This window comes from Hirundo rustica, chromosome 3 (genome assembly GCF_015227805.2).
Source record: "Hirundo rustica isolate bHirRus1 chromosome 3, bHirRus1.pri.v3, whole genome shotgun sequence".
Taxonomy (NCBI): Eukaryota; Metazoa; Chordata; class Aves; order Passeriformes; family Hirundinidae; genus Hirundo; species Hirundo rustica.
Window position 1 is genome coordinate 76,290,536 of NC_053452.1, and position 26,047 is coordinate 76,316,582.

Consider the following 26,047-nt stretch of genomic DNA (forward strand, 5'->3'; position numbering starts at 1 on the left):
CTGCTCACCCTGGGATGGCAGTTGTCGGGGGCTCCTTTTCAGGAGTTTAAATTCCCCGGCATTCAGGTGGTTTTAGAGTCTTTTTTGCCTTCTGCACAGCTCTGTGCCAAACCGAAAGAAGAGACGGAGTCTTCAGGTTTAGATTTTTCAAGGTTGCATACTTCGTTTATTGTTTCTTATCTTACAATTTTCTCAGTCCAACAAGATGTTTGCTGCGGCTTGGACTTCTCACGTCTTCCCCCGAGCTGGGTTGTCCTTATCTTTTATACTAATTGCTACGTATTTCTTATTTACTATTTCTTACCAATGCCTATCACTATTACTAAAAAGGTCATCTTTACTCTGACCCAATCCTCACTAACTACTTTGTGCCAACGTCACTGCAGAAATGGAGTGAGGGAAGGAGAATGAAGAAGAAAGAGACAACGCCCTAAATTCTCTGTCTTGCCCCATTCACTTCAATGCCAAAAATCCCAAACTCACTGTTTTTTCACCCTGTGATATACTAAACTACTATTTGTTACACTCTTGTGGCCTGCAATGCTTCCTGCAGTGCAAGAAGCCTCTCCCATGGACTGAGATCAAATCCAGTGTCTCTCTGAGCTCTGGGCTGGGGTCCCAGACCCCCGCTGCCCAGGTCCCTGACCCTCCAGGGCAACCAAAAGAATGCCCTGGACTCCAACACAAGATGATACCACAGCATATTTTCTACCATACAACACTGACAGAATTGCAATTAATTCATTTATTATCGATGGAAATTGCAACAGAAACATATTTGCAATGACAGAATAACAACTATTGGGAATTTGAACACAGAATTCAGAAAAGAGAAGATTCTTGTAGATGCTTTTGCTAGCACCAACACAGCTGAGCAGGGGGAATTTTGTCTGCAGCAAAGAAAAACTGCTTCAGAGCACCTCACAGGATGAAAACATCATTAAATACAAAAATAAGGAAGAACAAAATAAAATAACCCAGATAAATTTCCTTAATTTTTCTCATTTTTAAAGAATACTAAAGTATTTATTTAGAAAGCTTTAAAAAGTTTGCAAACCATTTTTATATATACTCCAGAAGTAAGAGTTTATTCAAATAAGCATCACACAAGTCACCTCACACCTGTCCATACTATATTACTTGTAATGCTTTGATTTAATTTAGTAAAACAATTGAAGTGCCTATATCAAACAATATTTTAAGAACTGAAGGAATGTGCAGTTTTCTTGACACTCAACTGTAACTGGATTACTGAATAATTAGTAGTAACATTCTAATTTGCATTTAAACTTTTATAATATCCTAGTAATTTAAGTACTTCTTTTCCCAGGCTTCCTCCTATTTTAGACTAGGGTTTTTTGGGTTGTTTTTTTGTTGTTGGGGTTTTTTTTTTGTTTGTTTGGTTGGTTTTTTTGTTGTTGTTGGTTTTTTTTGTTTTGTTTTTGTTTTTGTTTTGTTTTGTTTTTTTAATGAAAAGCAAGCAACACTGAGTTCTCACTCTCACCAGGTGGCATATAAGTAGCATGTTCACAAAACCAGGCAGATCCAAGACCTCCCTGGACAGCCCATTCCAGTGCTATGCCACCCTCAATGTAAAGCTGATTGAGTGGAGCTTCTCTAATTTAAATTTATGGTCATTGCTCCTGCTGTCCAAGAAGTTCAGAAGTGGCCGTACCTATCCTAGGCTTGGGGCTAGGGAAGGACTGCAAGTAGAACCACCGTTTGTTTGGAAGAACAGAGCTAATTTGGCCCAGTGGGAAGCACTTACATTTTTAAAGGTTATCTGGAAAGACAATTCCTAAGAAGCATCACTTTCGGGGTACAATAGAAAGAAGGGTATGTTTTTATAGTAGACACATACCAAAGGTAAAATATTGAATGACAAAATCACATTATACTGCAAAATCACATTATACTGCAGCAGGTAACCCTGATTTGTCAGAACTAGGTCTTTAGATCTATCTCTAAGACGTGTCAGGGAGAGCCTTTTTCTCTTTATGATAATATAACACAACTTCGAAAGCTATATGCATCAATCACCCTTTCAGTCCTCAGAGATTTGTTTATAAAAACTAATTCCCTAACCTTATCATGAAACAATGTAATATTACTGTAAAATATGAACAATCAGCAATGTGGTGAACAAAGGAGGAAACTATCTGACAATGGGCAGGAAAGAAAGCACAGGAAACCCCTGAGAAAAAACTGCTTAAGAATCAATTGTGACAGTTAGTAGTACAAAGTCTGTGTGCAAAATTATTATCTACTAGTTCATTTCAGATAAGCAAAATTCTTCTAAGAAATGAGCATGCTCCTTGTGGAAAAAGAATTAGAATATTATTGACATTTTAAAATCTATTCCAGATAAATGATATAACTGTTCATCTAAATCCTCTTTTTGAAAAAGATCAAAGTCCAGCAGCTAAAAGCCTGCTCAAATGAAAAGCAGGGAAGAAGAGTTTTTCTGACTGGAAAACCAATGTGTTTTGTACAAGAAAATCTAGAGGTTATATAATCACCTGCCAACACTGTAAATGCCTACTAATGAAGTCATGCAGTAACATTTCATTTTGCTCCCAGAGGGGAAAAAAGCAGAAGAATCTTTTAATTGGAAATGACTTCACTTGCTAGAGCTATCACAGTTACACATATTAACTCAACTGGCTTGTTTCAGTGCAATAGATTGAGACAAATGGCAAATCACAGCAATATGGAAAAGTTTGCCTAAAAAGTTGTTTGTTGTTTTAAAAAGAATGCATAAAAATACAGATGTTTACTATTCTTTATGGTAGTCTTTTAGAGTATGGAGATACCTACTATATTCCTTAGGATATTTTGAAAGAAGTACTTCAGGGGCAGAAAACAAATTACAACTTCTAATTTTCATGTGTCTAATCTTGCAGTTTAACTCCATATACAGAGTCTTTGTATCCAATTCCCTAAGGGATTTTTTTTCATAAAGAGAAAACCTACAAAATTTTGGTGCATAAATGTAACAAACTTCCAAACCAGAAGTTATGCTTAGGATTTAAACTTCAATGTTTCTGCACAGCTAGAACTGTGAGACTAACTATACCAACAGGAAGAATGGAACACCACCTGCTGTTATCCTAGAAGGCTGGCCTTTAACTATTTTGCTGAAGCTCAGGTCTCCAGCTTGTGCTAGGAAAGCAAAAGATTTTACTCGAGACTATAATCTCAAAAGAAATTTGATAAGGATATCAAAAATTTGATAACTTCTGGCCATCTCTGTCCACTCTCCCTCACACAAGTGGCTCCAATTGCCCAGTCTGTAAAATGATACACATTAAGTCATCCTTCTAAAGCATTAACAAACTTTTCTTTCCAGTAAAAGAAAGATGTAAGTACCTATTTCTAGGAAAATATGCTGCTCAAGAGAAGACTACAATTTAAGAAGCAGATCCACCCGAATCAAAGCAGAGAGAGAACAAAACTGCAGAAAACTGTACAAACCCTCCACAGAAAGCAAACATCCAGTCTCTTGTAGAAGCTGTTTTAGAATACTGAGTTGTTTTAGAATACTGCCAAAAAAGGGAAAACAAACTGATAGAGCCCTGCATAGAATTGAACATATTTTTGGAGACCTAGAAAAAAGACAGTAGTGGACTGATGCTGGCTGGATGCCAGGCACCCACCAAAGCTGCTTTCTCAGTCCCCTTCATGAAAGGACTGGGGAGAGAAAATATAATGAAGAGTTCATTATTTGAGATAAGGAACAGGAGAGATCACTCAGTGAATACCATGATGGGCAGAATGGACTCAAATTGGGGATATTAATAGAATTCATTACTAACCAAATCAGAACAGCATAGTGAGAAGTAAAATAAATTTTAAAAACAACTTCACCTCTTCTTCCTTCTCAGCTTTCCCTCCTCCCCCAGCAGTGCAGGGAGACAAGGAATGGGGGTTATGGTCAAACCCACAGTTTCTCCCACTGCTCAGGGAGGGGAGTCCTTCCCCTGCTGCACCTTGGGGTCCCTCCAAGGGGAGACAGTTCCCCACGAACTTCTCCAATGTTAGTCCACCTCACAAACAACAGTTCTCCACAAACTGCTGCAATGTGGGTCACTCTTCCAAGGGGAAGGACAGGCTGTGTCCCCACAGGTAGGTCACAAGTCCTACCAAGAAACCTGCTCCAGCATGGGCTTCTCTCTCCATGGGTCTGCAGGTCCCTACCAGGATCTGACTCCAGCACAGGTTTCCCAGGGGTTCACAGAACTCTTTCAGGCATCCACCTGTGTTGGTTAGGGTCTCTTCCATGGGCTGCAAGTGGATCTCTGCATCCTCATGGACCTTCATGGGCTGCAGCAGCACAGCTGCCTCACCACGTCTTCACCATGGGCTGCAGGGAAATGTCAGCTCCAGCGCTGGAAGCACCTCTTCTCTATCCTTCTGCACTGATTTTGGTGTCAGCTGTTCCTCTCTCATATTCTCACCCTGCTCTTCTCTGGCCACACCATCTGTACAATAACTTCTTTTCCCCCTTCGTAACAGATTACTATCATCCCCTGTTTGCTTGAGTCTTGGCCAGAAGTGGGTCCATCCTGGTAAGTTTCACATAGCAATGAGTTCTTCATCAATGACTTTACGGTAAGAAAATCTGAAAGCTTCATCTAAGAATTCCTCCAGGGAAAAAAATAAGGCTAAAAATTATATCATATTAACAGCTCGTGTTTGAAGCACATGAGTCTGACTTTTATGGCCACTTGAGAGAGATCCGGCACTTCCAGATTGTCGCTCATGTCATTCTAAATAAATCTACTGTTCTCCTTTATCATCCTCTGGAAATGCCTCTTTCTTTTCACCAACTCTAAAACTAAGCTTGATTCATTCTCCTAAGTCTTGGAAAAAAAATACCCAAGTAGCTCAAATTAGGTAAAATCCCCCTAGATATAAAAAGATATCAGGTTAAATACAAAATCTCAGGGTAATCTCAGGTTAAATACAAAACATTATTACTTTTTAATCAACTCTTGCTTTTTCTAGATTATTAAAATCAAGAACATAGTGTAACTTTCTTTCCGTCCTCCTCTGGAATATAGATCTTACTTCAAATATTCTAAAAAAAGATCTTTGTCTATTAATAAAAAACCTGTTTGCCTGATTTCAGAAAGTGTGGGTTCCATATTTACAGCTGATACCTAAAGTCTGAAGAATGCATCTTACCAAACCACAAGAGTTTACAGGCAGACCAAATTACTCAATGCTGCATAAAGCGTTATCTCAACACTTTTTAAACAGAAAATATTTACGTAGCTATAAAGGGCATTAAGATTTTAATTTGCAATAACTGTCCAGTCAATACCAAGTAATTCAACTGGAAATAACAGGACAAACCACAGTGCCCCAGATCTCAACATCAATCACTAAATGACCAAAGTAGAAGCTGTTCCTACCACACTGTTGGAATGCTGAGCATAGGTGCCCACTCCATTATGTTTCTATGCACAGGGTACAATGAGCTCTGGAAAAAGAGTCACAGGTGTGGATGATATGGCACACTTACAAAAATATTTCAACCCAATCAGAACAACAGGCACTATATCTATCATTGGCAAATTTACATAGCAGTTGTTACAGGTAAAAAGGTCCAGAATCCTTCTCTGTGCACTGCGGTGAAAGGAAATAAAAATGCAAAGCAATCTCTGTTACAGCAGGGCCTGGGCATCATGATGAACCAACATCAGCAACTGCGGCAGTAAAACTACGCTGTAGCAGCACCCATAAGCACACAGATAAGCTCAAAAAATGAGCAATCAATCGGCTGAACACCATCATAGCAAAAGTCACATCAAGGTTAATAACCTTTCTTAAATACGCAGAATAAATTAAGTCTAAATTCTAACCAAAAGTGAGAAAGAGTTGACAAGAAGATAAAAACTGTGCTCAGGTAATCAGAGAGATAGAGAAGTTGTCATACATTGTATTACTACTGTAACAAGACAAAAAGATCCCCATAAAGAAGTTCATAATACTACAATTACTGTGTAGTCAAAATATTTAATAAATTTACTTTGTTAGAGAAAATATGCCTTTAAATTAATTTCAACTTTAGTCTCTGATTAACAACAGAATGACTCACACTTAAAAATACCACTCAGCTACAGAGCTATAGATGGTCCAACATTTTGAGTGGGCACATTGTAATAAAAGTTAGTAGAACTGCTTCATATGAAGAATAATTTTCCTATGAGCAAACACAATTTTTCAGTTAATCCAATTTTAGACTGGATTTAGACTGGAATTGTTTGAATCAAATTTCCCAGGGAATATTTTATTTTACATCTTGGAAACACTTGTTTCTGATAATAAGTTTTATCACATTTAAAAAATTACTATGGCTTCCTCTTTGAGGGCCATTTACATCAGATGTAAATCCACTCTCAAGCTGAACTAAATTGCATTTACCATGGTATCATAGAATGGTTGGGATTGAAAGGGATCTTAAAGATCACCTAGTTTCAAACCCACTCCCATGGACACCTCCCACTAGACCAGGTTGCTCAGAGCCCCATCCAACCTGAACACTCTCAGGTATGGGGCAGCCACAAGTTCTCGGGATAATCTGTTCCAGTGCCTCACCAGCCTCACAGGAAAGATTAAATTTAAACTCCCTCTCTCCATACTTCCATACTCTAATCATAGAATAAAGAATACGCTGACTTAGAAGGGGGCCATCAGGATCATCAAGCCCAACCCCTGGCCCTGCACAGGACACCCCAAGAGTCACACCACATGCCCAGGGGTATTGCCCAAATGCTTCTTGAACTCTGTTAGATTTGGCACTGTGACCATTTCCCTGGGGAGCCTGTTCTAGAGCTCCTGCACCCTCTAAGTAAAAAACTTTTCCTGATATCCAGCCTAAATGTCCCCTGACTCAGCTTCATGCTGTTTCCTCAAGTCCCACCACTGGTCATCAAAGAGGGCATGAGTGCCTGCCCTTTTGCTTCCCCTTTTGAAGATGTCAAAGACCTCAGTGAGGTCTTCCCTCAGTCTCCTCCTCACCATGCTCTAATCACAACTTTACTATGTTCTGCAAAAATTTCTACATACTAAAATATCTTCCACTTTCTCGCTTTACTGGGGCATTAAATTCATAGAAAAATGCACTGCCTATCTCTGTTCAGGGCAGAGGGGGGGGAAGAATTACCATAAATAATTATTAAAATATATGAATTATGTTCTTAACTTTTCTTTCCTATAGATATTTAAAGTTGCATACTCTATTGAGCATGCAATAATCCTGCATTTTCCAAAGGTCCAAATTTAAATCTTGTTCATTATGATATCTATAATCATCTCCATCCTCCACAATGATAATTTTTAATATTATTATAAAAGAGAAAAATTTTGGGACTTACTCGGAAGTAGTCACTGCAGGCTGCCAGGACTGCTTTATGTGCGTGGAATTTCTGCTCTTCAGCAATAAGGGTAATATCACAAAGTATGCCATCACTTCTTTGTTGGTTCAGAGCTGCCAGGACAGCATCGTTGTGGGAGCTAGACTGACAAAGCCTCTGACCTGTCAGCATTTCCTGAACACTGAGAGGGGAAAGGGGAAAGATTCTGTTAAAAAAAAAAAGTATGAAACAAGCACATTCTGTCAGAAATACATAACTTTTTCTAAGACAAGATAGTCTGATAATTCTTGGAAAGTCAAAGTCACGAACCCTATCAGGCAAAAATCTTTACACAGCACAGATGTCAGAAGAAAAGCTCAATAAAACAAAGCATTATAAAAACTGATTACATACTCAAATTTAAAAACCTCAATGGTTCTGATTTTTCTTTCCTGTACCAGAAGTCAGCTGAACTCACAGGATTAATTCAGAATCATTTTTGGATTAAATGAGAACAACAGAGGGCTTAGGTCAATGAACCACCAGAAAACTTTAAGTGATTCAAACAGAAGCACTGGTGAAAGGGAGGGTGTATGTACGTGTGCAAGAAGTTCTGCTAAAAAGAATGATGCCTCATGGTCTCAGGTGGCCTGTTTAAGTCTAACACTGAGTTACTGTATTTTTCAAACCACTTCAGGCTATTCATATTTATGAAGTGTTGTGGTGGTTTTTTGATTGTCTGTTTTGTGTTGGAGGAAGGGAGAGGATGTTTGCTCAATTTTAAAATGCCAAGGCCTTCTCCACCTCTGAATAGTTCCATGTATGAATATAAGATTTGCATATAATCCAGTCTAGGACTTTCTGATTGCAGCTTCCTTTTCCTGTAGCAGAAGGAAGAGAGAAGATAACTGTTGATCCAAATGGAAACAAATCAAAACATATCAGCAAATCCTCTTTGGTACAGAACAATCTAATTGATTTGAATTCTGTGAGACTACCATTTTATATTGCCAGAGTATCCATATATGTGTTTATAGAAGGTGAGTTTACAGAGAGTCATCTCAGTGTAAATCAAAGTGAAGATTTTTTTTTCTAAAGGGGTGAAAAACCCACCATCTTTCCAGCACAATCATGTAATTCACTGCATATATGCACTATGCAGCAGCTGTGTGCCTGCTCTACTCTTTCTCTGCCCATCCTACTCCTGCACCTCGGGCATCTGTAAACTACTGCAGACCTGCCTCACAGACTGTTTGCTCTAATCGAACCTGCTCTTTTTAGAATGACAACTGAAGCATTACCTCGAGAAGAAGGCTGACAAAAGAGGAATAACACAGGACTTGCATGCATCAGAATTTTACTGTTTCTCTGACAGTTCAGGTTTCACACATGGACATGCCCTAAATACATTTTAAAAGGACTCATTCAGATTATTCTTTTTTTCTTCAGCTGCTCCATCTGTGGAACCCATCTCGTATTCTAAATGACAGTTATCAAGAAATCTACCTTACTAAAACACAAGAGAATTATTTTTAATGGTTATTTCTCCTCTGTAATTTCTGTAGCAAAGTGACTACAACCAGTGTGAGTAAAATACATTAAGGATATCCTGAGATGGTTTCTCTTTACTTCTGCTTTTATTAGCCTCTCTCTCAGGGCTGAAAATCAAGACCTTCATTCCTCTTGTTTTTTTCACCATCATCCAGAGGACTATTTCATTCAATAGAGAACATATCTGGGATGTTAAACTGAGTTCTATCATAATCAATTTTTCAATTCAGTAACCAAAGCAAAAAAATCAACTGCCTGTAACTCTTGTGCTAATACGACGAATGCATACACATGATAGGCAATTTAACTGGAATTAATGAATGAAAATACATAGAATAATTAAACATGAGTGATTATTTGTAGTGATATTATCAGTTGATAAATTCAATAGCTATAAAAACAAGCAAGTTCTGATTCTCTTCTGCTATAGAAGCATGGCAGGGAAGGGGGAACAGAACTGGAATGATAAAGTGTTCCAGCCATATCAGGGAGTTTTTTGAGTTCCCAGATCAGTGTTAACTACTCAGTAAAACAGAACCACAAGCATAGCACACTATTACAAAGTTCTGCAGAAAACCAATTCAGTTAATAAATTCTGCACAGTGTTCTGTCTGAAAGAACAGTGTTCTGCTCCCAGAAAGTAATTAATTATAAATTACAAATTCTGTATTGCAACAATGGGTGGTACAAGCGAATGAGAAAGGCTACACTGGGGAAGAGACAGAAGGGAAGGCAGAAAGATGAATTTGGAGAGAATTCTTGGAAGACATTTCACATAACTGGAAAATAAAATGTCCTGAACAGCAGAACACTTCACAGACCAGAAATTATCACCAGCCACCATTTCAGATGCATAAATGTAAAATGCTAGTTGTTTCCATAATCAAAAATTCCAAGTATAGACTAAGGCATAAATAAGATAATGTATGAAGAGACTGTAGGCCTCCAATCAATCGTAGGCACAATTTTCCTTGCCTGAGATAAGTAACAAGGTGATATTTAGCAGATTACAATATGGCTATGTATTTAATAATGTGAATTCCTATCTAATGAACAAAATTATTAGTTTTATTTTTTTTTCTACTTTCTTAACTGCATCTTTGGTAAACATCATCCTAAATGTTAATAACTTCCTACACACTCCCAAGTACTATACCTCAGGCACCTCTCAGATGGCATCTTTCAGTCTTCTGAATATCAAAACTTATAATCCTCTAGGAAGAACTGCGAGTGTTCCAGCTAGAAAAAGAGAATGAAGAGAAACATTAAAATTCAAAGCATACACAGCCTAAGCCTTAAAGATCAATACTTTCAGGATGTGCAATTCAAAAGCGACTTTCACTGTCTAGATTTGAGTACAGTCTGAAAGTGGTCTTTCCTCTAGTCTTTTTTAGAGATTCACACCCTGTCATCTGAATGTCCTGCACCTACTGACCTTGAGGAATGCTTTCCACAAATTCAGGAACACATTTAATTTCAAAAAACCTGAAGAGGAGGGAAGGTAAGGTGAGGAGGGAAGTAACTGTACAAAAAATCCTTAAAAATAAAAATATAAAATAAAAAAAGTAAGCCAAAGGCATGTATTAGTGTTTTCTTACTTCCCAGAATAACACGCAATTTTTATGTTCAATGATCCTAAGGGTCTTTTCCAACTTAAATGACTCTATGATGCTATATTCATTCTGTCAAATATAAACAGTATAGTCCAATCATTTTTATAAACACAACAGCTCTTTTTTAAAAAGACAAAATACTGAAGTGACCATATAAATAAACACAGTACAACTGAAGCTTCGAAAGACCTAAATTATTGAAAATGAGGTTGTACAGCAAATTTTTAACTGGTGTAGCAGCCAGCACAGCTGACAAGACATTTCAACTTCATATAAGAATTATAAAAGAAAAAATAGGTTTTAACAGAATAGTCAAAAAAGAAAAGTACAATACTTTGACTGCTTATTTAAACTACGTGTGGATTGTTTAATGTAACTCAGTAACATTGAAGTAATACAATTCAACAAAATCTGAAGAACGTAAAGGTTTCCATATTTTTCTCCCTTTTCCAAAATGACTGTAATTCTGAACAGATGGGTGAGGTCATAGAGAACCCACGCTGATGATTCAGTGGGATACTAAGCAAATGGGTATGTAGTGCTTTCCACTAGTGGTTTCAGAGCATTTCACTCTCATCATCAACAATCACTGTTCTAGTTCTACTAAGACAATTCACCCTATCCTTCAAGAGACAGAAAAACACAGCACACTAAGACGGTGCTGTCAACTAAGGAAGCAAACTCATTTCTGATCAATGTACCTGCTCTTGTATACACCCATACACCAATACTGATGTCTGCCCTTAGGAAATCCTACACCATCCAGAGATTGCTAGAGAACAAATCCAACCTTTCTCTGAACTTTAAGAGGTCCAAACTCTCTGGCCCACACACAGAAAAATAAAAAACAAACCCAAACCACAAGCAGCCGTGAGAGGAGAGGAAGGACGAAGACGTACAGGGAAAAGCATTCCTTCTACAATAATTAAGGCATATGGATCAAAGAATTAACAAAATTTTCAAACAGTCCCACACTGCATTCAGTGTTTTTACCCTAACAAATCAATCTTCCCTAAACTTTGGCACGCCTCCTTTCTTTTCCAAAGCTCCAGCACAGCCTCACTTAAATGTACACCATGTACACAAGAGTAGTGTGTAAATCATTTAATCAATACTGCACTGATTTTATTTAGCCATATAGAATTAAGGCAGCTCAACATTTTTAGTAACTGGAAATTTGAAAGCATTATCCTTACTGGAAAAAAAAAAAAAAAAAAAAAAAGGAGGCACTTCTACCTGTTGCATGGATGTGCTGCGCCAGAGCAGTTCTAAAACAATTTGCACCAAGAGTTTATTTCTATTTCAGACAGCTGGATACATCTCCATTATATAAACTGTGATTGGTACCTAAGGACACTCCTTGCATTAGAATGTTTAAGACATACTATTGTCTTTCAATTTAACTACTTTAAGTAATCAAATCAGTTTAAAAGATTAGTTCATAAACTTAAGGATAAGACTTTTAGTTTAAGTGGAAAACTTTAAAACCACCTAAATTCTTCTGTTATAGTGAAATACTCCTTAATGCAGGAAATTACAGGAAAAATATAGGGAAGAGAGAAAATGCTCATTACATCCTAGGTTTGAGATACTTGCTAAAATTGCCAAAACTCATTTTTTAAAATAATATATTATTTCACTCTTTGTGATTTTGCGATGAACACTAATCCCCAACACTATAGTATTTTACAACTAAAATTTATTTTCTTATTGCTTCATTAATTTTTTCACATCCTAGAAAAGTGCTCCAATTAAAAATTTGCAAATGAATAAATTATCTAGCTAGCACTGGAGGAACATAATATTTTGGTAGGGAATGGTGTACCGTTCCTAAATGGAGAAAAGAAAAACCCTCAACTGTAGTTTCCTATGTAAACACAGTGTATCTAAGGATTTTGAAGGTAAGCAATTCAAAAGAAATCACACTGTCCATGCAAATGATTACAGCAAACTAATACATCAACACAGTGTTTGCTCTGTTTGCCTGACGAAATGTCAGTCTTTCTATATATATTTTTGTCGCAGTCTTATGGCACAGCAAAACAAACAGTAGTTTTTTTGCACTCTCAGGACATCTTGGAATGAAGTGTCACTCTGCTGCACCTGTTGCACACTGTTAAGTTATGCTGCTTCTTTAATCTAAATTACCAGTGGAATTCAGGAATTATTTGTTCAAAGACTAGTGAAAAGCATTTAAGCGGGCAGCATTTCTTCCTTTATTTCAACTGGAAAATTAAAATGGTTTGGAAATATTAGACAAAGTAGTTTAGTATCCAAAAGTATTTAGTGGCAAGAGTGCATGCGCCCTTTTCCAGAAAAAGTCTTGTTCATTTAAATTAATCTTGAGGAGCCAATACCAAGTTCATAGTTTACACAGAATGCATAAGAAGCATTGAAAGAATTTCGGTTACACCTTTTCTCATCCTTTTGGTGGGTTTATTTGTTTTTCTTGTCTCATTTCGAAACAAACTGAAGGCGAGAACATATTTCTAATTAGTTCTTGAAAATAACAAGCCACATACAAATAAATCCAATACAGAATATGGATTAGATTAAGGAGTGAAGGGTGTAGGAGATAAAAATAAAACTCCTATTCAATCTAATTTCTGAAAATAACTTAAATTCCCAAAATTCACTATTTCCTCCCTATTGAAGTAACAAGATTTTTTTTCTAGTTCACGTATCTGATTTCACAGAGTTGCCCAAACCATAGTCCAGATCATCACAGAACTTATTCTGTTGCATAAACAGGCTCTGTATTTTATACTGGGTACCTAACAAACATTTTTTCCACCCTAATTATGCTTCCTTTGTCTTGAAAACTAGTAAAAAATGTATATTCATAATGGAAATGACAAGCAAATAATAATGCCTGAAAACATTCAGGTTTTCTACATAATTCAAGCTTATATAAAATAATTACCACCTTGATGGTTTCATCAATATTTTTTCCCATTTGCTCTAAGTAAGTAAGAACTGAGTTATAATCAACTTCAGTGTGAACTCACTTTCAAAACGTGATATAAGCATTATTTTTGTTAGGCCAAAAATGAAATTATTTAAAAATCCTGATTTTAAATGTGTTCTTCATACAAAAATAAAATAACATTTGACAACAAGCTTGTACTCTCTTCTTCACTAAGGTAATTCCTTCTTAGGCAGGAGTTACTGAACTATCCCACTCCCATCCCCTGAGCCCCAGCCTAGGTTTAGGGGAAAGTAAGGGTTCTATTACCTATGCAGGAGTCAGAAAAACCCCACTTGACTGCCTCCATGCTTCTAGGTAACACACTCTTCTGTGGTGGGAGAGGTGAGACTCTGCCCTTCTCAGATACTTGGCAAGACTGACAAATAAAAAAGTGACAAAAATCAAAGTGAAACACGGGCAACTACCACTTCACAGAGTCCAGCGTAACACAGTTTTCAAGAGATACTAAAAGATGCTTTTGTAGACAGAAGAGATGTTCTCTTGCAAACATGGCCAGGATCAGAACTCCTTTGAAAGACAGGGTGGAAAATTACAGAGCATTTGGTGCCTTTTATCTCACATAAAGGAAATAGCTTAACTGTGAAAAGCTGCAACACAATATTTGAGCTAAATATCTTTCAAACTGTTCGCTGAGATCCAGGCAGCCATACATAATCTTCACTGCAGCCAGATGCTGTTGTGATGATCCACATTTGGAGGGAGGTAGAAGAGCCAAGAACCCCTGGGGATGTCTACAAGTAGCCACTGCTTTGCTCCTCACAGCAGCCCCTGCTGCTTCAGAGCCACTCACAGAGTGCCAGGAGTGCCTCTCTGGGGAGACCTCTGTTACTCATCTCTAAATACAGGATGCAGTGAGACTTTGAGAACAGTGAAGTCCTTTACACTGGTACCACTTACGGCAGCTTCCACCTAGCTCATCACAAATAAAGTTGCTGATCTTCTGTTTTACCACTGAACTTCACAGAATGGCACTGCACTAGCTAAGTACTGCTCAGCCTTTAAAGTCTTGCAACGTATGAAAAGCCCTCTAATTTCTCCTTAAATTTTTTACTTTGAATTGGGAAAGCCACTCATTCATCTATTACCACATTACTTAACACAATACTGCTGATCAAAAATTTATTTCAAAAAATTAATTTTACCTCACTCAAACCATGTAGCCAAACCTTGAGTATTTAAGCACAGATTTTAATCTAATTTCACATAGCTAGCTTTAGTTAAATTCCTAATCTTCATTTCACCTCTCAGTAACCATAAAAAGCTGTTGATTCATAAAACTGCACATTAAATGTGGGTTTTTTCATTTCTCTGTGTACAGATAATGTTATCTTTTTGGATAGCGATATTTCACTTAGATATATTTATTAACATTCTTAATTATTACTGTTGTTATGTTGGAAAACAATAACTCAACATTACTTATGTTAAATTTGCTGTGTGCCAAACCAGCTTACAAAGAAATTTATTAAAATACACATGCTCAAGAACTGGTTAAAAAGATTAAAAATACTGAATATATAAATAATTAAAAAGATATTTTGCATTTTCAAGTAGTTATCTTTAATTAGTTATCTTCTTTCCCTCAAATCACTCCTTTTCCAAGTGTGTATTTTAAGTATTGAAAAACACCTCTACTTAAATCCACACCACTTCAAGTTAGATGCATGGACAAACTGAAGGGATCATGAGCTCTTTCCTGCAAAAAGTAAAATTTCGAACCAACTGAATGAGCTGTGAAGATAAAACCTTTGTATGCAGCGAAATGGTATTTTCACTTTGACAGCTCCAAATATCTAATTTAAATTCGGCTTTTTTTAAAAAAGAAAATACAACATTTAAAAGCTAACAGAAGTACACTATACTCATTTCATTCCAGAATGGCATCATAGCACATCCTGACAGAGGCTGTCATGGATACAGAACTAGACCATTAAGATTTACCCATGGTAATTTTCTGTTCTAGCCTGGATCCTTATTCACAGGAGCTTCTGCTTTTGCTTGTGGTTTTAATAAGTCAAAATAAATCATCCTTTCAAGCTGTACTTCACCTTCTCTTAAAGCAAGAGTCTCTTCAGAAACAAAACTATGGGTTTACGATTCACAGAAAATAAAGGACAACATTATCTTCCACTTTTTTTTAATCACATCTCTGCCAAATTAATTTGTCAAAAGGAAAACCCTTGGAAACAGATTTAAAGTCTGACTGCAAACCTTTTCTGAATATATTAACACACTTTACCCACATGCCTGGGAGACACCACTTTGTCCTCTTTTCATTGAGATCTTTAAGAATTGAAATGTTTTTCCCCTTCCATAAAATATGTTCAAGAATGTCCAGTGTGAGAAAAACTCTGCCACTGCCCAATGTTGTCAGTGAAACCATCACTCAGCTCAAACACAAGCTGCTCAACTAATTTAATCCCTCAATACAGTGACTTTCAAGAAAAAGCTTTCAAAGTACTGAAAAAAACTCTTAATGTAAATTACAACATTAAGGGAATAAAAAACCTGAAATCCTGGATTTTTTTTGGGAAAACAGAAGTCAGTCAAGACACCTCAAGAAAAAAAATCAGCAAAAGACATATAAAATAAATCCACAAAAAATTCAAACTGTTACACTCTTCTGATTAATTACAAACTATTTTCTTGTGAGACTAGAAAGGTCACTGCTATCTTCAGGCCATCAGCTATAGTCAATTAGAATAATGAGGTTTATTTTCTATTGCTACCAAATTACCATCTGGCTTCACAGAATAATTTAGATCTTAAACCACAAAAATATAAAATGAAATCACAAGGCTAAAGGCTGTATGAGTAGAACAACATCTTTATGTCTTTATATCTTCGGTGTGGAGTTATATCTTCTATTTATCTCAATATATCAGCATTTGGAAGATTTTTTCTGAATACACATTCAGATAAAACAAAAAGCCAGTTTCATGGTCATCTGTGTTACTTAAGGCATTATTTTACCTAAACTACTACCTGAGAAAGAGGTTGTTGCATTCCAGTGATAAAACCATAGACAATCATGTAACTCAACTGGAAACTGCACAGATGAAGTTTGATGATTTTGAAGACAAGCTTTGCTTCCAGAACGTGTGCACACAGTTTCACATATTTCATTCGTAAAAAGGTAACGGTTTTATACATCTCTAGTAACATACCTTTGCGCACTATCATCTTAGCTTTTCAGAGCACTCACTGTTACTGTTGTTTAAACTATGACACTAAATACCTGCTGAAAGGAGCAGGACATAACTTACAGCAGATTAATTTATCATGGTTGGGAGGACAATATTACAACTTGATCCCAATCATGGCAGGGGACTGGACTAGATGACCTTCAAGCGTCCCTTTCAACCCAACCTATTCTACTTTTCTTATTTTCTCATCTTTCTGAATGTTAGGCAACAAATATGCAAAGCACGCTCAAAATGAAGTATCTAATCCATACATTGAGTTCATGGTTGGTATAAGGGACAAGTCAAAAGGTCTCTGGTCAGTTTTAAGGCATTCTCTGCCTGGCATAAACCAAAATCTTTGTTACTATGCTTTCAAGATTTTTCCTGTAGACTTTATAAAAAGGAAATTAAAGACAGGGCAACCTTAGTAGTTTGCAATTGCATATTATTTTGGAATTTGATTTGCATCTTCATAGGATGAAAAAAAAAAAACCCAACCAAGAACACCCTGTTCTTCAAGTCTAAAATTTTTTTTTTTTTTTTTTTTGGGGAATTTGTCATGTTTGTTGCAAAATCATAGAATGGTTTGGGTTGGAAGAGACCTTAAAGATCCTCTAAGTCCCAACCACCTGTCAGGGACAGGGACTCCACTCACTAGACCAGTCTGCTCAGAGCTCCATCCAACCTGGGCTTGAACACTTCCAGGCATGGGGCAACCAGAACTTCTCTGGGCAATCAATTGCAGTGCTTCACCACCCTCGGAGTAAAGAATGTCTTCCCTAAGATCTAAACTAAAACCTGCTCTCTTGCAGTTTAAAACCTCTTGCCCCTTGTACCTTGCCCTGCCACTACATGCTCTTGTAAGAAGCCCCTCTTCCACCTTCTTACAAGCCCCGTTTAGGTATTGGAAGGCTGCTCGAAGGTCTCCACAGTGCTTTGTCTTCTCATTGCTGAACAGCCCCAGCTCTCAGCCTATCTTCACAGGAAAGGTGCTCCATTCTTCTGATCATCTTTGTGGCCCTCCTCTGGATCTGCTCTAATAGGTCCACAAATGTGGAAGGTCTCTCTAAGTCAAGTCAGAATGTTTTACAGTTGAATGCAACAGAAGTTTAACTAGAAAGATTGTAATTATTTCTCCTGAAAACTCTAGAAACAAACATGGAAAAGGACATACAATAGTGAGGTGTGGTCAAAAATTATGTCATCTTCACCAGGGCCTCACTCAGATAAGCCTTAGATTTTTAACTTTCACAACCATCAAGATGCTTTTATTGAACACAACAATTATTCTTTTCCGGAGTATTAAGAGTCAAAAATACATAAACGTTTTTGAAGCTACTTCAAATCTGCATATATACTATTTACACCAGATAGGAATATACAGTACTGTGGTCTACAATCTGGCAACTGGGCCACTGTTCATATCTATGACTGAGACTTTAAAAACCCACATAAAAATACTAAGAAAAATGTGATTTCTCAATAGTGTATAGTCTTGCATAACTGAGGTGATCAGTTATGTGTCCACATGACATTTCCAGTATTTATATATTTCAATAAAATCACAGAGAGTTTATGCATCTCTATGGCACCTGCAACAGACCTTCAAGTTTCTCTGTGAAATAGCATTCATGAAGTTAAAAGTAAAAGGCTGTGACTACCATCAGTTAACACCTACTGTCTAAGAATGGCTTTCAGTAGCCACAGGGTGGCAGAACTATACTTCAATATAACTTGTACCTCCAGGACAGTGACATGATTTCGAAGAGTGGGTTTTCCCCCCTCCTTACAGTATAATTACAATAATGTAAAAATACTTGCTCTGTGTTCAGTGTGTGCTTTCAATGCCAGAATTAGAAGGAAAAGAATATCTGTACATAAAAGTACAACTACACAGCAGTTCTATAAACATCAAAACACTGCAACAGTTTACTGACCTCCATGTTTCTATTTTGAAAAAAATATTCAAGTCGTAGAGTAACTGATCACTAAAATGCCTATCAATTTTACTCCATATAGAATCAAAGAATCACAGAATGGATTTGGTTAGAAGGGCCCTTAAAGATCATCTAGGTCCAGCTCCCTCTCCCATGGGCAGGGTCCACTCAACCAGGTTGCTTAAAGTCCCATTCAACCTGGCCTTGAACACTTTCAGGAATGAAGCATCCACAGTTTCTCCGGGCAACCTGTTCCACTTCCTCTCTGCCCTCTGAATAAGGAATTGCTACTTGGCATCTAACCTAAACCTTGTAAAACCATTCCCCTTGTCCTACCATTACCTGGCTGTGTAAGTCAGTCTCCCTTCTTTTTATAAGGTCCCTTACTCTAAGACCACTGTGAGGTCAGGCTCCAAGTTGTTCTCCAGGTTGAACAGCCCCAACTGTCTCAGCCTGTCTCTGGAGGAAAGGTGCTTCAGCCCTTTGAGCATTGTTGTGATCCTTCCCTGGACTTTCTAACAAGTTCCTTGTGTTGAGAACCCCAGAACTAGACACATAGTTGGCTTATGGATTATTCCTCCACTTGTCAATGTAAAAGAAGAAAGATATTTGCAAACACCTTTCTGTTAAGAGAAAAGGGCATCAAAATATTTCTGATAGCTTTAAGCAAATTGGGCAGAGTGCCATCCACCTTGATGATGAAACACATTTTGATGAGGCCAAGAGGGAGATGTCAAGTAGGTAGGGAGAGGAAACAAAAACAACATGAAGGAAGCTGGTGATGAAAACCAGCTACAGTTATTTCCCGGGTTTCCCGTTTTGCAAAGGGGAACGGGAAACACTGGAATAGTACACAATACTAAAATCAGGTGAGTATCTGGGAAAACTGATGAGAAAGCATGGATTTTTCTATAGTGCAATCATAGGAAGAGAAGCCAGAGGTCATCAAGTAATAATCCTAATTTCTGGGCAAGAAGACTGAATGGTCAGGAGAGCAGACTGGGAAAGCACACAGAAGAAAGAGACAAGGGCAGGGAAGATCCTGGGCTAAAATGTGTGTGTGACAAAGCCATCAGTTTTAGAAGAAAACAACTAAAAGAATCAATGTCTGTCTTATTTTCTCATCTTTCTGAATGTTAGGCAAGAAATATGCAAAGCATGCTCAAAATGAAGTATCTAATCCATACATGTCTGTTAAAGGCCATTCCATCTAGATCTTAGACTAGAAATCAAGATCACCATGTGGTTTTTTGTTTGTTGGTTTGGGGTTTTTTTGTTTCTTTGTTTTTTTTTGGTTTTTTTTGTTTGTTTGGTTTTTGGTTTTGGTGTTTTTTTTGGTTTTGGTTTGGTTTTTTTTTGTGGAGAAACAGCTGAAGAATATTTGCTTTCACTTTCTGATGACTGTGATGGATTATTGTGAATAATTCTTGACCGCTTACTTGATCTTAGTGCTAATAGTTCCAATCATGCTGCTCTTCCATTCAGTTGGTACAGCTCTTCAGGATTTTTTCAGTTTACCTTTGAAAAAGTGTCAAAGGGTTACATGCTCATGAAACTAAGAACACTAGAAAAGGCAAAAAGCTACATGCTCCAACACCAAAACTGAAGTTCCCTACAATCAGCTTGCTACAAGGCAAGGCACAGGTATTCCTAACTCCATCAGTTCTTAAAACATGAATGTTTGATTTCCCTTAGGGCCCTTTTTCTATACTTAAATTGCATCAAAAGTTCTAAAAGCCTGGCTAATGCCATTCCAGTATTACAGGGATGCCTGTATTATGGTTTAGCTTTAAGGTGCTTTAAGTATAAAAGGAATTCCTACATGTAGCTTTTCATAATTGACTTAGAAGTTTAAGTAGGAGGCACAGGACCTGAGGTTAGCTAGAGGTCTGAAGTAAATCCATCTAATTTAGACCTTTTCCTTACAACAAAATCAGATTGATTGAAACACTTCTTTACTGAAAAGATATGTTTGATTTAAACATTAAAGAAATCTCGATTGAAAGAGAAAATCAAAACTAATTAGATAACCAGAATAAATAAGATTTACAGACAAATTCTGTTTGTGGCTAAGAAACAGTGGGAGAGAGTAGACAAGGTTGCCCATCTCCAAGTTCTATTACACACTGCAATTACAAAAGCTAGAAGCCGTGTACAGTCATGTCTGCTTCTAGCTCTTTACCCTGTTTTACACTGCCTTCTGCAGATTAAAAAACAAACAAACAAACAAAAAACCCACTTATATTTTAGGAAAAACAGAGTTTCCATCATGTACGTATTTTCTTACTGTAAGACCACAATTTCTTACATTCACCACCAGCAACATATTTACCCAGTCACTGCTACCTCTATAGCCTTAATGAGCCTAGCTAGACAAATACACAGATAAGCCTGGTCTGAGATAGGCAAAGTGGCACTGGAGATGTCAGATGGATTTTTTGCACCCATAGACAAAAATCTGCAGGAGAAAGCTCTTACCAAATCACCAGAAGGGAAAATGCTCTCAACTCAAGCAGGATATCAATGGGCAGACCTACTTAGAGAGCTGTGGCCTTCTCCCTGCTCCCTGTGAGTACAATCTGCTAGAGTGTGAGCTTTTGAAGCATTAGGACAGTTGGGAATGGTACAGCTCCTACCAGAGGAAGCTGTGGTTCATGTATCTGCTGGGAACACAAGGGAAAACATCAGGACACCTGACTTCTTATACTGGAAAACAGCTGAATGCCCTGCCCAAGCTGATGACAGAGTTAGTGGATTCTTTTTTGCCAAGGATTTATCCAGAATCTAAATTTCATACTAGAGTATTTTACTGAAATAGGAGATCTCCTTGTTTCTCTCATTCTTTACTCAACACATGTTCCACTTCTAACAGACTATATTAAATGTTCCAGACCAGCTACATAGAAAATGTTCTGATATTGAGCACTGTCATTAAAACCCAGTATCAATACAACAAATAAAAATTCCTCTCAGAGTAGAAGGGACATACCTGGTAGGGAGGGGAGGTGACAGGAAATACAGTCTAAAAAAACTCACAGTGAAGATGCATATGATATATTTGTAGTGTGAGTCATAACTTTGACAACATGTCTTGAGAAACTCAGTTTAAGGAAGTACTTTTTCCTAAAGTAAAATATCACTCTAATTAAGATTTATCAAATAGGTTAATAGAGGAACATATAAGTTCTTGTCTGGAAACATCAGATTTGAATGTGATCTATTCTCTGATTTTCAGAGACAATCCAAGAATTCATACTTTAAATCCTTTGGGTATACACAGATTTAAAGACAGACTCAGATCCATTTTTAGCCAAATGTTGCATCAATACTTCTCAGATTATTTAAACAAATGAAAAACCCACAACAAAACCACAAAAACCCAAACAAACAAACAAAAAGCACAGAAAAACGCCACCAAAACCCAGAAGTTAAATTTCAAAAGAAAAGTAATTTTTTTTTTTTTTTTTTAACAAGTTGCTGTTTAAGTTCCCAAGGGTACCTATGAAAGATTGCATAAGGCTACAGCTAAGTGCTTATTGCAGAAGGGAGGAATTTAAAACTTGTATACTTTTTGATTTTTTCTATCAGTTAAACTGACGTCTTGTTCTTCCCTTTATATACATCCAAGCAACTTGCAGCTTGTTGAGTCGTTGTCCTGAAGCATCTATCACTACACAGACATTAAACTGGTAAGCTCAGCAAGACTCTAGGGTTTGTAAATACTGCTCCTAGAACCAAACATCAGATGATTTGTGGAGACAGACCTACATGCCTAAGTGAAGTTTGTGAATTGAATGCCAACCACTAGAATCCCAGTATATTTGAGAAAGTGCTAAGCGGGGGGGGGGGGGGGGGGGGGGGGGGGGGGGGGGGGGGGGGGGGGGGAATAAAGGTATTTGTTTCCTTGTTTCTAAAATAACATTTATTTTTTAATTTTAAGGGCAATAATCACCTTGTTAAAAAACACTAAATGCTACAAATAGCTACTCATCAAGTTAAAACACTGTTTCTTCTATAATTTAATGGGCATAAATTAACAGACATAGAATTCCTGTTGAACAGTAGAAAATGCTATTTACTGTGAGGAATTGTTAAACACATATTGCCCAGAGAGCTTGGGGAGTCTTCATTCTTAGAGATATTCGAAACACCTTTGGATACCATCCTGGACAATCTGATTTAGCTGACCCTGCTTAAACAGGGGGCTTTGACTAAGTTATGTCAAGAGGTCCTTTCCAACCTAGACAATTCTGTGCTTTGTGTGATTCTCTGTGGTAACAGCTGAGAAGACTATGAATGTACTGCATGCATGCAAGAGCATATTAGTCCCATATGACCTATTTATTCCACATTCCAATCTCCTTGAAGACATTTTATCTCATAAAAGGAAACAGAAGGGGCAAAAGGGGGAAATTCTATCAAAACCACAGCAAATACACATGCCTCCACACTCAGTTAGGTGTCCCAGTAGGACACATTTATGAGTTTCAGTCTTTTCTATTTTCAGTCTTTTCTATTTATTGGAACTGCGTAGGAATCCTTTTAACTCCTGTCTAGAAATAATACCAATCCAAACCAAGTGTACTGTAGCACTAAATACTTGTTTTGTCATAAGCAAGTAGGTTTTTTCTTTTCTTTTCTTTTTTAGGATAGGAAAACTTGGTAGCAATGCAAGTGCCACTTCAGTTCATATGAAGTTTGATGATTATTTCACTGGATAAACAAAAATAGTACTTTGTAAGCAATATGCATGCATTTTTTTAAAAATAATTTTCTAATTAAATTGAATTGCTACTTTAATTCAGTTGACAATAAACAGGAATTTACTGTTATTTCAGACCCTGTAGAGTATCTAAGCCATCTTCCTGGGGAGATGAAAAAGATGACCTAGGACATGCAGGACCCTTCTGGATCAGTATCTCAAGTGGCACTAGACATTCCTATTCCAGAGAGTAACCTGAACCCTGAATGGCTCCTGACAAAGAGCAAAAGAATTTATTTTCTTAAAGTCAGATCCAGTGAGGGTATTTTCAGTTTTCCAACAGATGGTCATTAATCAAAAGAAATCCAACCAATTTAAAGTACCTTGAATAAATTTCCATCATTAAAATTTTTGCTTTTAAATGTAATGCTTCTCATAATCAAAAGTTAAGGCAATCAATTAGAACATATCAGAATCGAGTCACACTAAGAAGCCTTCTTGAAAGATAATTCTGCTAACTATGATGTCTGGGAAAGCCACTGCTCCTACGGGTCACAGAGGACACCTCTACCACAACTACACTGCTAGGTAGGGAAGAAAATCAAAACTAAAGGAAACCATGAATTACCAAAGGGACAACAGTGGCCTATTACTGCTACTACCATACCCCAGAAAACAGTGAAGATTTTCCTGTATATGGTAGCAAAAAAACTCTGCAAGAGAGCCCTGGAGAGGTGTCTTCCTCCAAATCTCTTCCTCATGGACATGCATAAGGCCAAAATAGTCCCTTAATTCCTAAAAATGTTATTAAAGTACTTGCAGAAGTCAAAGTTCTAAAATTGAAAGATCCACAATCTTTTTAGCAGAGCACCGAGTTATCAAGCTCATATTACATAGGTTTGGGGGTGGGGGTTCCCTTCAGTGTTGGCTGGTTTGGGATTTTTTGGTAGTGGAAGAGAACTTTCACCAAACAACTCAGTTGACTAGATCTTATGTTATTAGCTGCTTGGCTTTGCACTTTCTACATGATCTCACATTAGCATTTTTAATTATTTAAAAGGCATTAAATATTGCTGGTACCAGCAGGATCAGAGATTAACTTCTTAATAATCACTCTTGTTTGAGAGTAAATCGTTTGATTCCAGCTGCTATGAACTTTTAAACAAGCAAAAGCAACTTTTGCTGACATAAAAGGGACAACCAACTCTGCAAAAGAACGGTGATAAAATTAAACTGCCAATGTCCAACAAAACAACATAATTTTATACTAGGCACTTTGCAAAATTTTAAAAAGTTTACTTGCTCAGGAGAAATCTAAATTACTGTATTTTACTATATTATTCTGACTTCTATGCTGTATCAGAACACTTCCACATTAATTTTACTCGAGCTACTTTTTCATTAGCTTGGATTCCCAGCCTCCAACCCACATGGAAGCTATCTAGGTTGCTTTTACGTTTGGATCACAGAAAATAATAAAATGTAAATACATCACTGTTAGTACACCTCTAGAATAATCAATGGGACAGCAGGATCCCTAAAATCAACTGAATTTCTAAATCAAAACTAGACACAGACTGATTTAGGAAGGAAAATGCTAACTTAGGCTCTAACACTAAAGAATGGTTTTGTTGCAATCACAGGAAAGCTGTGATCAGAAAATAAACCCATTTTAAGGTATGAAACAGCCAAAATAAACCAGTCATGGTGGTTTCCTTCCCTGTCACAAAATGTACCTGCTGGAATAAAACTGTACCTGAAGCTCTCACCTCTCAAAAAGAATGAAGTTTATAGGGCTGAAGATTACTGAGAGAAGCTTGAAAACATAATCTAACACCAGGCTTATGACTCCTACTGGGGAATGTCTGAATTAATTACTGACATCTGGGAACTGAATTCTAGACATTGAATGCTTGAGAATGACAACGCTAAGATCAAAAGCCATTCAGTGACATAACAAGTAGAAGCTATCCATCAGTGTCTTGAGCTGGGAACAGAGACACACTGGCCCCAAAAATGCTGACTGGCATAAAGATGGCCTAAATCACCCACTCATCCCCTCCAATGGCCGAGCCCAAGGATACCGCAGATATATCCAAGGACTAAGAGGATAATTAAATTGCGTTTGGTTTCTCTTTACCAAATGGCACACACAAGAAGCTGGATTTGAACCAGAATTTGCAGGAGACAGACTGCTCCTCACCTTGCCAAGGAACTGAGCCATTGTATTGTACACGATCCAGCACTCTAAGCACACATTCACTGCTTCTTTTCCATCTTTGGACAGTAAGGTGCCTAATGTAGCCAAGAATTGTAAAACTACTTTGGTCAGGTTTATTAAATTACCTTAGTTATTCAATGCTACAGTCACCCCCATCTAATCAGGAGACAACTGATCTCCAATAAATAATTAAATAGATAAATAAATAAATAAAGTCTAAAAGATCTCTCCCCACCTGGCACACACTTTAACTTGTAGATCTGACAGTGTTGCCAGTCACTGAGCATATAGAAGTTCTTGCATCACCACTAGCTTGCTCTCAGGCTAACTCTTTGTTATATTTGAAAAACAAATGCAAGTTTTTACGTCTGTATCTATACCAATTTCAAGATAACCAAATAAAGGCTCTTGCCACCAATTCTCAGAAGTGAAAGAGCACAGACTGTACACTAAGTAGAACTAAAAGCTATTTTTGAAATTGCTTTAGT

At 37.3% G+C, this 26,047-nt stretch overlaps 1 protein-coding gene across 9 annotated transcripts in view; it reads right to left on the reverse strand.

The window, feature by feature from the left end:
- The window catches only part of KLHL32 (kelch like family member 32), a 141,792-nt gene that overhangs the window by 89,517 nt on the left and 26,228 nt on the right, over positions 1-26,047 (reverse strand). For 8 of the 9 annotated variants that reach the window (XM_040057589.2, XM_040057587.2, XM_058419613.1 and 5 more), the window contains 2 exons: positions 10,069-10,151; positions 7,383-7,563 (listed from right to left, as the gene is read on the reverse strand). In XM_040057589.2, coding sequence (XP_039913523.1) covers positions 7,383-7,563; positions 10,069-10,091 — 204 coding nt within the window. In that variant the 5' untranslated portion in view covers positions 10,092-10,151. Of the gene's footprint in view, positions 1-7,382; positions 7,564-10,068; positions 10,152-13,760; positions 13,814-26,047 lie in introns of those variants that run through there. The other variant, XM_058419611.1, reaches the window with a different exon arrangement.